The following is an 18,133-nucleotide window of genomic DNA, read 5'->3' as shown; positions in this document are numbered from 1 at the left end:
AAAGTTTATGCTATATCTCTATCCTCTAACAATCCTATTGAAAATGTTTTAGTGCATCTAAATATCTCAGATAACACAGGCAGAATAGGGATATTAGCACAAAGGACTTAAGCAAAGCATTCCTGCTCCACAGGGCTCAATCTGAGGCTGCATGAGATTCAGCTCTCAGAAAAGGCCTAATGTATAAATCAAATCTTTCTCTCTCAAACACCCAAGTTTCTAAAATCAGTTTAATACCAAATATGCCTGTAAATGAAGAAAACTTCTCAGCAACCACCTAAATGTGTCTGCTTTACTTATATATCACAGCAATAAATGCAGTGTAAATGTCTGTGATGAGTGCCAAGAATATTTGAGAGTTCCTTCAACATTTACAGCTTCCTGATTAAAAGGGCTACGAAGCACATATTAACAGCACACCTCACCAGATAGTTTTCTGCCACTCCTCTGAGCTGCATTTACAATGTGAAATAAAATTTTATGGCCATGTTTGAAGGAGATGTGCTCCTCAGGGCACATATCCGGGGAGCTGTGCAGCTTGGTGCCCACCTTAATCCGATCCTGTCTTGCACACAGGCTCCCATCGGGCATTGGTGCTCGGCATTTGTGTTTCACCGGCTCAAACTTGCCAGCAAAGGTTATATATCTGGTTTTTAACATTTCACTTATTTCTTTGTTTTCCACCTCTTCCTCTACTTCACTGGGTGCCCAAAATCGATGCTCAGAAGCGAACCTGGGAAAACAGGAGATGAAGATGATTCAGAAAGCTGTAAGAAAGCACATCAAGGCATCAGCACCATCCTGTGCCGCACTGATGTAGCGGAGGAAAGGAAGCTTTAGCAGAGAATCGAACTCCAGGAATCCACTATTCCACTTCTTCTGACTCCTGTATGATGAAGATGTTTTTAAAACAGCACCAAAGCCTGTCTGATATTGATTTCTTGTTTAACCTGCTAACCTATTACAAGTCTTAGCTCTAGTTCACGATCTGACATTCAGAGCCACTTAGCCAATCTCCAGCTTCAGCAAATAACTCTGTAATTCTGCAGTTAAGATTCTTCATAACAAAATACTCCTATGATTAAACACAAGAGATAGATCAGAGAGGAAACATCTTGATATAAGCCTGTCTGATCTTATTCTGGGCAGCTGTAATCCAGCAGTGCCAGAGAAGCAGGATCTAGCAGCAGACTATTGAGAGACCAAGAAGAGAGCAATCAGCTGAGCCTGACAGATTCATCTTCCAAGTTCTCCTACTCAGCATTCCCAAGTCTGGGAAACTTCTAGGGTGTTCCTCTAGGAAACGAGGCTATGAAAATCTATTTGAAGATTAGAAATCCCACCTCTATTTATAGGCATATCTATGAAAATACATAAAGGAGACTGATACCATATCAGTGGACCTGGAGAGCAGGAGAAAAGGGGAGCAAGGACCCTGGAGTGATGAAATATTCTGAAATTTCCTCAACAGGATTCAAAAAAATTCATTTTAGGTATCCCAGGCTGCCAAGAGTCTGTAACAACAAACAACCCCAGACACTACCTACTTGACTCATTTGAGTGCTAATCTTAGGATGCAATGACTGTTTGCATCATATCTGAGGGTAAAGGCTTCTATCTCCTAATCATGAAATAAGCATCACCAGCTTAATCTTGGATATCTAACTTATTAACACATGTGAAGTGAAAAAAACCCAACAATCTCATCTCAAATTTAAGCAAATATGAAATTAAAGAGGAAATAAATCATTGAAATAAAGAAAAAAAAAAAACCAAACCCAAAAATCCAGCCTGCATGTTTGCTGCTTCTGACAAGCAAAATGAAGACATCTAGATTCAAATCTTCTAGTCAGAGTCATGAGAAGTGCTGCACCAACTCCTTTACTCCAAGAGTCAGCCAGTTCAGTTCAAGGATGAGGGCAGATGAAGCTCTAAGGGCCACACTGCCCAGAAGAGTTGGTTAAGCTGGCAGAGCAGTCCCTCTACTGTACACCACTGTGTAGCACACAGCCCTCCTCCAAAAAAGAAAATTACTACACCTTTATAAACTCATTTAATGACTTCCTAAACTAGTTCAAGGAGTTGTGAGTGAAGGCAGAACTAGGGAAAAAGCTTCATCTCAGATTTTGCATGAAGTCCACTTTCTAAAGGGGACAGTTTCACCATTTCCTAGCTAAAAACTGCTTTAGAAAAGCATTTTCCAGGCAGCTATACCCTTACTATCAAAACATTGATTAATTGTAAATGCTGTAATTAAGTGCAGTGCTAAACAGGTGAAGGGAAAAGGCTTTTCCACTTCAGGTTTTTAAAAATTCAAATTCCCCACACATTCCAGATGTGCTGTATGGCTTTTGGCTTTGACTTGTTTTTCTCCTAGGCATCTTACAGAGAGAGTGTGTGTGCAGTATGTGTGCATATAGAAAAGTTAAAGGAGTTGGCCAATGACTACCTTAATTTTTCAATAAATATATTTTATACCCAGGGGCCAATGGCATTGTGTGTGCAGAGTTACTTAAATTAGCTTTAGTTAGATTGGCAGAGCTATACTTATAGGCTATGAGGTTCAGAAGTGTGCCCTCTATTTTATTGGAAAGCATAAAAATAAACCAGTACAGCACCAGGCAGACAGGCAGTGAAATATGCTTCTGATTTCACTTAGGACTTGAATAACTCATTTGCAATGTAAAATAAAGCCTTACTACCTTCTGGGCATTATCACAGACAAATGCCCTGCTGAAAATCTTAACCACTGAGAGCCTCTGAAGAGCTGACACATGACAAGAGATAGAACCCAAAGTCTGGGCTGACTGTGTTAAAGCACTATTAGGTGCCAAATTTCCCTGGATTTCACAGATTTAAAAGAAATTTGGCACTTCATACACTCAGATGCAAGGGTAAAGTTTTTCCTCTTGCTCTTTTCTGCAATGGGGTGGTAGAACACCAGTTACCCAGGGGCCCCATCCTTGGAGATAGTTAAGGTCAGCCTCAACAGAGCTCTGGGCAACCTGATCTAGTGAAGGATGTCCCTGCTCACTGCAGGGGGTTTGCATTAGATGACCTTTGGAGGACCCTTCCAACCCAAACCATTTCATGATTCTATGATGACGAATGAAGGTTTCTGGTATGGAAACAACTTGAGTTAAAGTAAGGTTGCTGAGGGTTTGTTCTGCAGCCCATCCAGTCAAGGACTTCTGCCTTTTCAAGCCAGAGGTAGCTCACATTGCCACTAAAGCTCTGGTGGACTTGAATCTATGCATAGAGGGAGGACTCTGCATCCCAACTGTCACACACAAACACTAGTGCTAAAAAAGGGATCTGAAACACTGACTGCTAGATACAAGTGCTGGTGTATAGTCACCATCTCCTCTCCCCAGCAGGGCTAAAGCTGCCTCTTCAGGCAACAGTGCTTCCTGTCTAAGACAGACAAAACCTTCCCAGCCCAGAAGAGAAAGCGAGAGAGGCAAATGTAAATCTTGTAACTACCCAGCTCTGAACAAGCAGATCAATTTCCTCAGTCACCACTCTGCAAATTCAGGATAAATGCCCCCAGAACCTCCACAGCCTTTCTTCTACTTGGTCTGTCAGTTGTTCAGACTGCCAAGTGTCCAGCAGAGGGAATGTCTGCCGTGCACTTGCACAGCACTTTGCATAATGAGGTACCAATTTAAACTGGAGAAAGTGATGCCATGCTGCAAATAATACCAAAACATGAAAAGAGCAGAGGAGGGGGGAAAGTGCTTTGAAGCATCAGAGATTTAATTAGCATCACATCCTTTCAAAATAAATAACATTTAAAAGATAGAATTTCTGGTTTTGTTTATGGGTTCTACAACACAAAGGGAAGAAGAAAAGCAATTACCCAAAGAAACAGCAGTCACCCCACTGCCTGACCTCTGGGTACATGTAAATCTCTCTATTTGTTTAATTTGACTTAGAAGAGAAAGAGCATTACTTGAGAATCGTCCCAGCACCAGGCTGATCCTGGCCCCAGTAGTGAAGATCTAATCCAAAAGGCATGAGGGGAGCTTTGGCTCTTTCTTCTTCTAGTTTTCTTCTCTTACTGTCAGACTCTTCCAGGGCTTCTGGTTCAGCAGTTGCAGACTCACTGGAGAAGAGACATGAGAAGTCAACAGAGAACAGCAATGACTATGACTTTTTCTCTTTCTTCACTAGATTCTTACACAAAAGCTGCTATTATCTGAGCTCTAGGACTACAGCTACATTTACAGAACTCAACCAAGTGTGTAGTATAAGTTTCCTTAAAATCCTCATGCAATTACTAACAAAATCCCAAATACTAACCAGTGAAAGCACGTCCCAGCAAAACAATTGTAACCACAAAGTGAAACTAAGCCAGTTCTAACTATCTGCCTAGCTCCTGAGCACTCTTCTGGGTGCCTCTGTGACTCATACATACAGGTAAGAGCAAGAGGCTTCTACAAACCCAAGCTAACCTGGCACTTGGAGGTGGTATCTTGGGTAGTTTGTCTCTAATGAGTTTCAGTGTGGCAGCTGCACAGGTTGGATCAAGTTCATCTTCATTCCCCTTCAGCTGGGCACGACAGCTCAGAGGAGATGGTCCTTTTGATGTCTTCCCCAGCAGTGCTTTTGGAGGTGACTGAGGCTCTAGCCCTGCAAAAAGACTCCATGTTTAGGAGAATGCACTTCTCCACCCTCAATGCTTCCCAGTAGCACCAAGCAGCTCATGATGCTGATTACATCTTCCTGCTTGCGGTTTGCACGAGACACCAATCCCACTTGTGGACAGTGACATCTCTGCCTGGGAAATACTTCTTATTTTGGAACAGAAACACATCAAGCAACTAACTGCATCAAATCAAGAAGAAGGGAACCTTTTGCACTACTTCTTAAGAACCCCAAAAGACACCTAAGAGCAGTAGAAGCAAAAGGAAAAACATACATCCATTTACTCCTATGTGCTAAGATTAGGTCTTTGTGGTATGTCAGCAGGAAGTCAGAGAATCCTAGAATGGTTTGGGTTGGGAGGGACTTGCAAGACTATTTAGTTCCAACTCCCAGCCATTGGCAGGGACACCTTCCACTAGACCAGCTTGCTGAAGGGCCCATCCATACTGGCTTTGAGCCCTGCCCAGCTTGGAGCTTCCATCACCTCTCTGGGCAAGCTGCTCCAATGTGCTCACCACCTTCCTGGGGAAGCCACTTCCAAAGTCCTAAAGCCTGGCAAAAAGAGACCACTCCTGAGCAGGATGTTCGGTGCAGCACATGACTGACTGGAACAGGAACCACTATCACTCAGTCTGGCTGGCAGGGCAACACCTCTGCTGACACCAACAAGGCTGTGTGAGGCACACCCTTGCTCTCTCACAATTCCCAGTTACCACACTGACCTTTCAGAGCTGAGAATATTAAGCCCAACAGTTTTTTTTCTTCCTTCCTGGTTCGTGAAGGGCAGCACCACTGAGAAGAGTTTAGACTCCTAAATGCATCTGCTAAAAGAATCATCTAGAGGATGTTCTCCTTTCACAGACATTGAACCACACAAGATAAAATGCCTCAGTGCTGGCAAAAGCAATGAGCACACCTACAGAGTGTGCTCTAGAGACAGCAAGTGCCTGAGCTACATCTGAGGACAAGCTCACTGCAACGTGGTAGCAGGCAGTGATGCTCAACACCAGTAGCTCAGTGGTGGGACAACTTAATTACTTGCTGCAGCCAGATGAGCCAGCAGGGACTGCAATGATGCAATCAGACAGGCTGAGCAGTTGGACAGCACATACCTCTACCTGCTGATCTAGAGGAGCAACTCTATTAACAGGCAGAGGCACCGAGGACCTTTCAGTCCACGACAGATAAAAGAGAAGCACATGACCTCTCACACCAAGGTAGCAAGGCTGCATCAGGCTCAGCAGAAAGCCTCTTTATAAATCAAGTTATTGAAATGTGAGGCCACATTTCCCCCCCTAAAAAAAACTAAATCAACACAAAAACTGTTTCACCAGGCTGGAATTTTAAGCAAATACCTTAAGCCTTTTTATGAGAGGCAACCTGAGTTTACCTGACATCTTTTAACCGTATTTAATTGGGAGTTTAAGTCTCTTGCCCACTTCTAACCAGCCCTGAAGCTGTATCCAGAAGTATTCTTGCTTTGCTAATCATGAAATGCATCACAAGATCTCATCTGAAAATGGAAAAGCTGATATGGTACAATGTGCCCTCTGAGTGGGAAACTGCAGGACCAGTGGCAACTGACTGCTTTGATGCTCTTTCAGAGAAATGCTTTTCATTTCTGAGAAAATATTTTCATTTCAGAGAAAACAAATATAACAAACAAAAATCAGAGCAACCTGCCCTGGTCCCTTCTTCCCACCTTATAATGTCTTGCAGTAACTCATCCTGACCTTGATTCCTTTGTACCACACATTACCTGTAACCTGTGGGGTGTTAAGTACACAGAAGGCATTGCTTGACCCCAGACAACAGATCAAGTTGCTGAGCTCTAACCTTCTAAATCCAGCCACTACATAAACTATATATACCCTTCTAGATCCATCTATTAGGGTCTCAAAATTAGCAGCAGGATCATCAGTAATAGTAATTAAATGTAATAGGATGAAACTAAGCTGAGATGTATCAAGGCTGAATAGCAAACAAAACGATCTTGTGAGATTTGAGAGGCTGTGGACTTGCCACTGAAGAGGGATAATGGTGCCTCTAGAAATATGGTTCTCAAACAGCACTTCAGTGAGATATTAAAGGAGAATCCTTGGACTTATGTATCTGGAAAGAAGGCAGGATAGGACTGCATCTCAGCTCCTGCCACAGGCTAGGAAGGAAAAAGCTCTTCTCAGGTGCTTGGAATCACATTGAAAGAGAATTAACCCAAGAGATTCTGTTGTAGTCACACTGTAGAACTATGAGGATTTGGAAGAGTAACTTTCTTTTATGATGGAAAGAGTTACAAATAGGCTCTTGGGCATCAGCAAGGTTAGCTGAGAGAAGTATGTCAGGAGGCTGGACTCGATCTCCTGAGGTCCCTTCCAACCCCTACCATTCTGTGATCTGTAACAGAACTGCTTAGGCTGAATATAGCATTTCAAACTGCCTTTTTTGTTTGGTTGGTTCTTTTAAGGACAAGAACATCATTCTGCAAAACGCTGTTTAAAGCAACAGTTTCAAGAGCACTTGCTTGTGTACTATTGACAAACTGGAAGCCAAGAGGGAGCAGGGATGTGTCTGACTTTTGTTTCTCTACAGAGAACATATGCACATGCATTTAAAATTCTCAGGAAGTCCCAGTGACATTCCAGCTTTCTCCTGTGATGCCCATGGAAAGCACAACTGCTCATCCACCACCCTGACTTTGTCTGAGGGGGACACAATGTGAACAGCAGAGACAAGCAGTCAGCAGCACAGAGAAAAGGCAGGAGATAAATGGACAATGTGACATTTAGATAGATAAAAATCACATCCAAGAGATCAATACAGGAATTCTTAAGAGTTACAAGAGCAAAATATTCTCCCATTGATTTCTTATTTCAAACCATTAACAGGAAAATGGCTAAAGGTAAATGCACTGCAGCACCAGTAGCAGCACTTCTGCCACAGATTGCTGCAAACCACATTTGTTCAGAGAATTAGCTTTTGCTAACAAGACAAAGCCAGGAGTGCCCCACAGACAGTCCACTGCCAGGCTGGGGTTGTGTTTTAAGCTATAGAAGGGATTAAGTGCACTTTCCAAAGTAAAACCCTTCTGAAGAATTCTGCTGCTCTGTGTATTTCCTCTAACACCAGCACAGTAGCTGGGCTCAGCCTGTTCCACCAACAGCTTTCAGAAAGAATCATGAAAATGTTCAAATCCTCCCATTTTTTCTTTCTTTTTGTTGTTGTTGTTGTTGTTTAAATTGACCAAATGGCACCCATTTGCCTGGAGCACCGAAGTAGGCTGTGGTGAGAGGACAAATCGATGGGAGGAAAGAGAGAGGCTGGGCTTTCAGCTGGAGGCAGCCTGCCGCAGGCTGACGTTATTGATTCCAGCCAGTTCAGCTGGCCTTGTAATTAAAATGTAAATTGGAGAAAGAGATTATGTCCTGACAGAAACGGTGGGATTAGGGGGAGATAAATGCCCCTCAGTGCAAATTCAGAGAAAGAGCAAGACCAGGTTTCCTCAGCTGTGTGGATTTAGAAGAAATCTAGCTACTTCAGATTCACTTCACTTTAATTGAAAAGACAGAGAGAGAATATAAACAAGTGCCATGGACTGCAACCTCCCTGAAAATCAGAATCATTGCTGGTTCCCATTTGTTGAATCTCAGTCAAGCTGAGATTGCCCAGGGACACTGTGGATGCCCCCTCCCTGGAGGTGTTCCAGCCAGGTTGGATGAAGACGTGTGTAACCTGGTCTAGTGGAAGGTGTCCCTGCCTCTGGCAAGGGGTTGGAACTACATGATCTCTAAGGGCCCTTCCAACCCAAACCATTCTGGGATTCTATGAACCTGTGTGATCTGCATTAGCACAGCCACTCTCCAGGAGACTGTCAGGGAAACCCAGCAGTTCAATTGCAGCCTCCTCACCTCCCTCTGGCATGCTCAAGAGTCACAAGGTGCTGTGTGGCCTAACCACAGAACCAAGCTGACAGCAAAGGCTGCACGGGGGAAATCTCCCTCTGAAACAAGATCTTCTCTCTCCCTAGAGCTTTAAGTGAACGCCTCTATTTTTAAGATTAGCAAAATCAGCCATACCAGGGGTAAGCAACATAAGCCACATGGGTGCAGAGTGCTGAGAAGCAGAGCAACTCTGTGGAGACGATTCTCACAGCACTGGTTTACATCCCAGCATTCTCCTTGGCAACACAAGTGTCTGAAATAGCTCTGTGGTAGAAGAGGAAGGCTGGGCTCTTGGCTGGTGTAGGCATCAGGTGCAAGTGTAAATAAGGATTATACAAATGGGAGGTCGTTAAAAGTCTGGTAATGCTAATTTGGCATGACACCCCTAATGGGTTATATCTTCACACTTCACTTATCTAATCACCTAAATTCTTTTAGCAAATTTACATTTCATCTTACACATGGAGATTCAGATTGACTTGTTTAATTTCCCTTCCATCCAAACTGTGCCCATGCTCGGTTCAGCTCAGATATCATACAGCATCAATTTGGAGATCATCAACTACATGCAGACATAGACAATGCAACAGCACATAGATACTGATGCACAGGAGGGTTACCCTGTTTCTAAGGATCTTTTCACTATTCACAAGATGCTCAGACCCCATGAGAACCACAAACACATCTCTGCACCATCAGAAGCCTCTCAGCTTCAAATTTACCTTGTTGGGAGGACAATTCCATTTTCCTAAGAGAAGTGAAAGGGAACAGAGTGATTTCAAATTAATAATTTAAATGACACTTTTCAATCCTTTTCCACACTCATGTTTTAAACTTTGATTTCCTGTTCAGTATGAAAAGTTAGCCTGAGAAGTTGTTCTCTTTTCCTGGTTTGTAGAGAAAAAGCAAGAACACAACTTGGAAAAAAGCTTTAAACTGTTCACAGATTCACAGAATGGCTTAGGTTAGAAGAGTCTTTAAAGATCATCTAGTTTCAATCCCCTTTCACGGGCAGGGACACCTTCCACTAGACCAGAGTGCTCAAGATCTCATCTGGCCCTGAACATTTCCAAGCTTGGAGCCACCTTCTGCATAATACTTCTTTTCTTTACACTGAAGGTTTAATGTTCCAGTTAGAGCACTGCACTTGCATTGGCTTCCATTTTCTTAGTTCAGAGTCCTCACGAACTAAACTTAGAGAAATGTCACAAACCCCACCTGGATTACATGAAGATGAAGCTAGAGCCACTGCTATGATAGCTGCACTTGTAGATGGATCAAAGAATCACATGGAACTAGAGAGGTGGCTGCCTAACCCAGCCAACTCTTGACGACCACATACTCCCTGCAATCAAGAGATTCCTGAACACTTTCATTGGATAATTCACTTCTCCAGATATGCCAAAGGGTTTTTTTTCCTTTTTCTTACTGAAAACAGATGCAGAACAGAATCCAGCAGAGCAAAGAGAGTTCTCATTTGGCCTGAAGCAATTACACAGAAGTCAGTTGATTTATGGAACAGCTATAGATCAGCTTCTGAAACAGATTTTGAACTAGTAACTGACTAATTGATCTAAGAAAGCACTGAAGCTCACAAAGGCAGAAGAAAGCACGTGCATAAAAGATAGCTTGAGCTCTCCTCAGGAATCCTGAACTCTTCTCAGACCCTTTCCTGAATTAGGAGCTTAGACAACAACTTTGAATAGCAGCAAGAAAAGCTGAGCAACTTCAGGAACATCAAGAATGGTTTACTTCTTTTAAAATGCCAATCTTAACAAACCCACCAGATAAAGCACAGCCAGGTGTGATCATTAGCTCCTGCATGTATACAAAATGAGAGAGAGGCTTTGTTTTCTGATTGATTGGTTCCCTCACTATAATGTGCCTTCCTATCAGCGATAGTTTAAACACAAATGGGAATTTCTCAATCCATTTTACAGAGATTTTAAAACCATCCTTCAATTGTTCTTCTATCCTTTTCCAGGGGGAGGGATTCAAACAAGAGAAAGGATTGTGTCAGTGTTATACAAAGGGTGGTAAGATGTTTTATCTTGTAAAAACGTGTCCATGAGGAAGAGGGGAAAGGGATGAGCACATTTCATTCCCAGTGGAAGCTGACAAGTATAAACAGAACTTTCACAGGTTAAGATTCATCAGGCTACTGGTAAAGATACAAAACCCAAGTTCCAGTGCCCAGAATTAAGAAAATACTACTTTGGGCACAAGTGATACTGGCAAAGGAAGGAAAAAAAAGCCACACAAAGAGAAATCATAGGCATGTTAATGACTGATTTGCTCATTTACTATCACTCCCAATGATTTTGGACTCTTTCATTAGTCACATGTATGTAAGAAGCTTTTCTCAGGTGTCTGAAAGGCTGCTACTCCTCTCTTCCCTTGTATTCCTTTTCTGGGAAGTCCTCCTGTTAGCAGTATTAGAATGTACTCAGTACTTATTGCAAGACTGAGGTAGCTGGGACAGACAACATAAACTTCATCCCACCACAGCCCATTCCCAGCATTTCTGATACTCAGGCTCATTTACAGCAATCCCTTCCCTCCCAGTATGTGTTTAACACACTTGTAAGCATGCAGAGTGCTGCTTCTGTATCTGAACTGCAGTGAGGGCATGGTAGAGTGAAGTAAGCTCCTGGTGTGTGTTGCTCTTGCTCCTCCTGGAAGGTGTTTGTTTGTCTAGAGTCACTGGCTGCTCCCTATCTTTGCAATGACTTCCTGGGAGCACGCAGGGGTTACCACACTGCTGCTCACTTCATTACTTCACAGAGCAGCTGTTTATTTACCCAGTGCAGCAGGAACATGCAGGGATAAAGCTTGGCACAGCTGGGCAAACTCACCATACTCCTTACGCAGGTGGTCTGGAATGTGGGGCTCATAACCTTCCTTCTCAGGGACCTCCACAAAGTCATCTTCATCCTCATCATCATCGTCATCCTCATCCTTGGCTTTCATCTACAGAGAGATTTTTGTTAGTTTGGGTTTATAATCCTTTTTTTTCAAGTGTGAAAACTGCTTTTGATTTCCAGTGACAACATTTCGCAGACATTCTGATAGCTCCACTGAGACTGCTCTGTGTCAAAAGTATTTCCCTAATAATGTATTTAATCTTTATCTGACCTTAAGCCTTTGCTTAACATTTCATCTGTAAAGCTATAACCTATCCTAAGGGCTTCTTTAAAGCTCCTTTTATCCATCAGAACACTTGCAGTTGGTGAAGTCTGAGAAAGTGTGAAGCTATAAAATAAGACTAAAATCTTAAAATAACATCAAGATTTTGGCTTAATGAGCAAATTACAGCTTTCTCTTTCCCCCTTTTGTTGATTTTACTCATTTAGCTACATCCAAATAGTCTGTGCCATGTTAAATAATACCACAAACTGATTAAGAGCTCAAAAGCATAGCAGGCAAACAGGAGAAGCTGATGCACCTACAAGCTAATACTGACCAAAGTCAGTGGAGTTTTCAATATGCAGGGAGGTAGGGAGGCACTACAACAAAACCCACACCTTGGACTTCGGAGGGCAAGCTTTAATTTGCTTAAAAAACTTATTTCCAAAGTCCCCTGGGCAGCAGTCCTTAAGAACAAGGGGGTCCAGGATGGTTGGACCTACTTTAAACAGGAGCTTTGAAGGCACAGGAGCTGGCAGTTCCCATGTGCCGAAAGATGAGCCGGCGGGGAAGGCGACCAGCCTGGATGAGCAAAGAGCTCCTGAAGGAATTGGGGGAAAAAAAGAGGGTGTATCACCTCTGGAAGGAGGGGAAGGCTTCTCCTGAAGTGTTTAAGGAGATAGCCAGATTATGCAGGAGAAAAATTAGAGAGGCTAAGGCCCAGCTAGAGCTTAGGCTGCCACTTCCGTGAAAGGTAACAAAAAGCACTTTTATAAATTTATCAATGCTAAAAGGAAGGGCAAGAAGAGCCTCCACTGCTTACTGGACCAGGAGGGGAACACTGTAACTGATGATGAAGAAAAGGCTGAGGTCCTGAATGCCTTCTTCACCTCAGTTTTCAACAGCAAGGAGGAAGGAGGAGGCAAGTGGCCTCTTGAACTGGGGGATGGGATTGGGGAGCGGTGTGTTCCCCTGGAAATTCATGAAGAATTAGTTCAGGACCTGCTGAGTCATCTGGACACCCACAAGTCCATGGGACCAGATGGGATCCAACCCAGGGTGCTGAGAGAGCTGGCAGCTGAGCTGGCCAAGCCACTCTCCATCATTTTCCAGCAGTCCTGGCTCACCGGAGAGGTCCCAGGAGACTGGAAAATGGCCAACGTGGTCCCCATCCACAAGAAGGGTCAGATGGAGGAACCTGGGAACTACAGACCTGTCAGCCTGACCTCAGTGCCAGGGAAACTGATGGAGCAGGTTCTCTTGGGGGTGATAAGAGTGCACCTGAGGGATGGCAAAGGGCTCAGGTCCAGCCAGCATGGGTTTAGGAAGGGCAGATCCTGCCTTTCTAACCTGATCTCCTTCTATGATCAGGTGACCCGCTTGGTGGATGTGGGGAGGCCTGTGGATGTGGTCTATCTGGACTTCAGCAAGGCCTTTGACACTGTCCCCCACAGCAAACTGCTGGCTAAGCTGTCAGCCCATGGCTTGGATGGCAACACTCTGTGCTGGGTTAGGAACTGGCTGGAGGGCCGGACCCAGAGAGTGGTGGTGAATGGTGCCACATCCAGCTGGCGGCCAGTCACTAGTGGTGCCCCTCAGGGATGAGTGCTGGGCCCCATACTCTTTAACATCTTCATAGATGACCTGGATGAGGGCATGGAGTCAGTCATCAGCAAGTTTGCAGATGACAGTAAGCTGGGGGCAGATGTGACTGGGTGGGAGGGCAGAAGGGCTCTGCAGCAGGACCTTGACCGCCTGGACAGATGGGCAGAGGCCAAGGGGATGGCGTTCAATAGCTCCAAGTGCAGGGTGCTGCACTTTGGCCACAACAACCCCATGCAGAGATACAGGCTGGGGTTGGAGTGGCTGGAGAGCAGCCAGACAGAGAGGGATCTGGGGGTGCTGATTAATACCTGTCTGAACATGAGCCAGCAGTGTGCCCAGGTGGCCAAGAGAGCCAGTGGCATCCTGGCCTGCATCAGGAATGGTGTGGTCAGCAGGAGCAGGGAGGTCATTCTGCCCCTGTACTCTGCACTGGTTAGACCATACCTTGAGTACTGTGTTCAGCTCTGGGCCCCCCAGTTTAGGAGGGACACTGAGATGCTTGAGCGTGTCCAGAGAAGGGCGATGAGGCTGGGGAGAGGCCTCGAGCACAGCCCTACGAGGAGAGGCTGAGGGAGCTGGGATTGTTTAGCCTGGAGAAGAGGAGGCTCAGGGGTGACCTTATTGATGTCTACAACTACCTGAAGGGTGGTTGTGGCCAGGAGGAGGTTGCTCTCTTCTCTCAGGTGGCCAGCACCAGAACGAGAGGACACAGCCTCAGGCTGCACCAGGGGAAATTTAGGCTGGAGGTGAGGAGAAAGTTCTTCACTCAGAGAGTCATTGGACACTGGAATGGGCTGCCCGGGGAAGTGGTGGAGTCGCTGTCCCTGGAGCTGTTCAAGGCAGGACTGGACGTGGCACTTGGTGCCATGGTCTAGCCTTGAGCTCTGTGGTAAAGGGTTGGACTTGATGTTCTATGAGGTCTCTTCCAACCTTGGTGATACTGTGATACTGCAAAGTCAGAACACTCAGATCCTGACTACTGCAGGGTTTCATAGGTGGAATATCTCCAGTGATGGGGCCTCAACTGTATGTCCAGGTAACCTGTTTCAGTATTTCACCACTCTCACTGTGGAGCTTCCTCCTAATGTCCAATCTAAATCCAGTTTCAAACCACTGGCCCTCATCCTATCACTATAGGCCCTTCTAAACAGTCCTTTCCCAGCCTTCCTGTAGACCCCTTCAGGTACTGGAAGGCTGCTCTAAGGTCTCCCTGAAACATTCTCTTCTCCAGGCTGAACAGCCCCAAGCCTCCCAGCCTGTCCCCATAGTAGAGATGCTCCAGCCCTCTGATCGTTTTCATGGCCTCCTCTGGACCCACTCTGGCAGGTCCATGTCTCTCTTTTGCTGGGGGCCCCAGAGCTGGACACAGCACTCCAAGTGAGGTCTCACCAGAGCAGAGCAGCAGAATGCCCTCTCTCCATCTGCTGACCACACTTTTGATGAAGCCCAGAATGCTGTTGGTCTTCTGGGCTGCAAGTGCCCACTGCTGGCTCATGTCCAACTTCTGATCCATCAACACTCCCAAGCCCTTTTCTGCAGGCTAGACTGAACTGACTTCAATCACCAACTGATCACCAGTTTCTGTTAATAGCCATATTGATACTTTATCATGGGTGGGGAAAGTTAAAAGCATAAATCTTCCCTTGTGAGAATGTCTAAGAAAGCTGCGGCTCCAGTGCAAGAAAAAAAACCACACAGCAATATTTACTGGCCTAAAGAGAGCAGATTTACTACTGTGCTCTCTTCAGCCAACACCCAATTAGTCTTCATTTTAAAATCAAGTCCCAGCATCATCATGCTGCAAAGTACCCTGCTGCCAAAGACAGGAACAAACACAACACAGATTCACAGAATCACCAGATGGTTTGGGTTGGAAGGCACGTTCCAGGTCATCTAGTTCCAAACCCCCTGCTATGGGCAGGGACACCTTCCACTAGCCCAGGTTGCTGGCCTTGGCCTCATCCAACCTGGCCTTGAACATCTCCAGGAAGGAGGCATCCATAACCTCCCTGGAGAACCTATTCCAGTGTCTCACCACCCTCACTGTCAAGAATTTCTTTCTACTATTTAGTTTTGTAGCTTTTCTTTCTACTATCTAGGGTTGCTTTAGAATCTCCGATATCTAGGTTTGAGGAATTGAGAAATTATGTCAAAATAGTTTGAGGAAGGAAACTCAGTTCACACTGCTCATTTCCTGAAATTGCCAGATTATATCTAAACTATCAGGAGGCAGAACACACAGAGGTGCAGAGCATATCTGAGAAAACATGAGTGAATTCAGAAGAATTACAGATTGGTTTGGGTCGCAAGGGACCTTGAAGGTCATCTAGTTGCAACCCCTCTGTCACGGGCATGGACACCTTCACTAGACCAGCTTGCTCAAGGCCTCATCCAACTTGGCCTTGAACACCTCCAGGGTGGCAGCATCCACGGTCTCCCTGGGCTTTAAAGAAGATGATCTTTAACTAAAAATTCTCCAGATTTGTTCACTTTCATTGGGGGCACAGAGCTCTCTGTCCATTAATATACCAAAGTTCGGTGGGTTTAATATATCCTCAACTTGAAAACTGCACCAGAAGCAACTTTCTGCATTACCTGCATGGTTTGGAACTCGAAGGCATGTGAAAAGCCTGATGGAGAAAAGGCATAATCAGATGCAAATGCACTTTGTTTAGGTACAATCCATGAACTGTGCATTCAAGTACTATAGAAAACATTAATCATGGGAAACTGTAATTTTTGTTATCAGTCTAACACTAATCAAAAGGGAAACCTGTCACCACCGCTGACCTGTGAAACGTCCCAATTATACTCTTTGGAAATGACAGGAGCACTTAACTTGCTCACAGGGTAAATGATGACAATCAATCAAGTTTGAATAACAATGAGCCACGGAGCTGAAAATTATTTTTTGTATAGAATCTACCCAGGAATTTATGAAAGGTGAAAAGCAACCCAAGGTTTTAGGGGCATGATGGCTTTCAGCCTGTGCAGTGCATATCAAACACTAAACAGAATTTATGTGTTTTAATTTTCTAAAAGGTAGATGTGGACTTGGTGCTACAATGCATAACATATAATGCCAGCTTTTAAATATGGGGGTCATTTTCATAAAATATTATGCTTATTGCTCACACCCTTGAATTTCCCTGGGGGCTTCTATTAAATTTAGATTTCCTGTGGAAGAAAAAAAAATTCATGCTTAGCTAACTGTAGGGAATTAAGGCCCCTTTTCACTTCAACATAAAAGCTTTATTTTGACACCACCTTTAATAAGGGAAGTTATCTTTTTACTTTAATATTTCAGGAGTCATCACTGGTGGACATTCAAACAGTTGGATGGCTGCAGTGGGGAGTTCTATCTCAATTTGTATCAGCCCAGCGGCACATTGTAAGAACTATCCCATTTCTCCCTCCTTGCTCCACATCCTTTCTACAGAAAGAAGGGGAGCCTATGGGCAACATCATTAGCCAGGAAAGCAGCTTGTGGACAACACAAGGACAACCTTCTCCAAATCTTTTGGTTTAACTGCACTTCTCAAACACAAAGAAAGCTCCAGAGCAAGTTCTGCAGATGCAGGATGAAAGCTCAGCCACTGCCCATCTACGTTTCCACTATGGGTAAACTTTTTCAGTCAGTTAAAAAAAGAGAACTAAAATTCCACAGTTAAATCAGAAGAAATAAATAGTTAAGACAACACACTGAGCAGCAGAATTAGTAACTTACACTCCTTTAATGGTGAGTGGTTAGGTCCTTGCAGACAAGAGAAACTAGGGCATGATAAAAACAAGCAATATGCCATTTCTAGCCTACTGTATCTGAAGGGAAGTATAAGCCTAGGTGATAAATTCTACGAGGCAAAGCTTTCCTTGTAGAGTGCAGAATTAAACACCTCTGAGATAAGTAGCCACGCAACTGCTTGTTTCTCAAGAACCTGTCAAAGAACGTGGGAAAAAGGGTCCTGTCCTCAAATCCATTCTCATTATCAGGTGATGCGAGGGAAGTCACTAAAGCAGTCTGCAGTCTTATCAGAGAGGAAGGCTGAGCTACCTTCTGTCACTACAAGATGGGCCACCGAACACCCCTTGGGGGCTACTCGCACCAGCACTGCTCCTCAAGCGCTGGTACAGACAAGTTCTTCCACTTGCAGTTAACCTGCTCCATAGTGCTGGCATTTACTTAGTTATGAATTTATCCAAGTGAATCACACTTCTGAAAAACCCTGTGGGGATTTTTAAGGTGGAAATACTCCTGAGGAGGCATGTCACTGAGAAGAGACAGGATTTAGCTAGATAATTCCCACCCTCATGGGCTGAACTTATTTATATATGAGAATACAGAGGAAAAACCATCGGAAATGCACATGCACTATTTTCACTGTAATCAGTCAGAACAGTCACTCCTCAGTTCTCATTAGAGCTTAGTGCTGACTCTTACAGCTGGGCAAGTGCAATTCTCTGGCTCCTCACTCAAAAAAAAAAAAAAAAAGAAAAGGAAAAACCAGATGGTTGTTTACCAGTCTCCATCTTAGTAAAAATACTGAAAACAAAACCGGGATTGCAGCAGAAATGGAATTGCCTTTTAGAACACTCCCACAGCCTCCAGCTGTTGTAGCTTAGTGCAAGCACAGCCCCAGTCAAGTGTCTTGCTCATCTATCCCAACTAATAATTAATCTCCTCCCAAACCCCTCCACACACTACACAGGGCTTGGAAAGATGGAAAGTCTTCCTCTCTGGAGACTTTCAAAACCCACCTGGCATGAGTTCCTTTGTGACCTCCTCTGGCGGCAGGGGTGAACTCAATGATTTTTGGAGG

The 18,133-nt window shown here is 44.4% G+C and overlaps 1 protein-coding gene across 1 annotated transcript in view; it reads right to left on the bottom strand.

Annotated features, from left to right (window-relative positions):
* The window catches only part of UVSSA (UV stimulated scaffold protein A), a 40,560-nt gene that overhangs the window by 8,815 nt on the left and 13,612 nt on the right, over positions 1-18,133 (bottom strand). The window contains exons 7-10 of the mRNA XM_064151541.1: positions 11,441-11,555; positions 4,455-4,632; positions 3,953-4,105; positions 550-733 (exon numbers count right to left, since the gene is read on the bottom strand). Coding sequence (XP_064007611.1) covers positions 550-733; positions 3,953-4,105; positions 4,455-4,632; positions 11,441-11,555 — 630 coding nt within the window. The remainder of the gene's footprint in view (positions 1-549; positions 734-3,952; positions 4,106-4,454; positions 4,633-11,440; positions 11,556-18,133) is intronic.

The sequence above is a fragment of the Pogoniulus pusillus genome, chromosome 11, assembly GCF_015220805.1.
Source record: "Pogoniulus pusillus isolate bPogPus1 chromosome 11, bPogPus1.pri, whole genome shotgun sequence".
Taxonomy (NCBI): domain Eukaryota; kingdom Metazoa; phylum Chordata; class Aves; order Piciformes; family Lybiidae; genus Pogoniulus; species Pogoniulus pusillus.
This window is presented reverse-complemented; position numbering and strand designations above follow the sequence as displayed.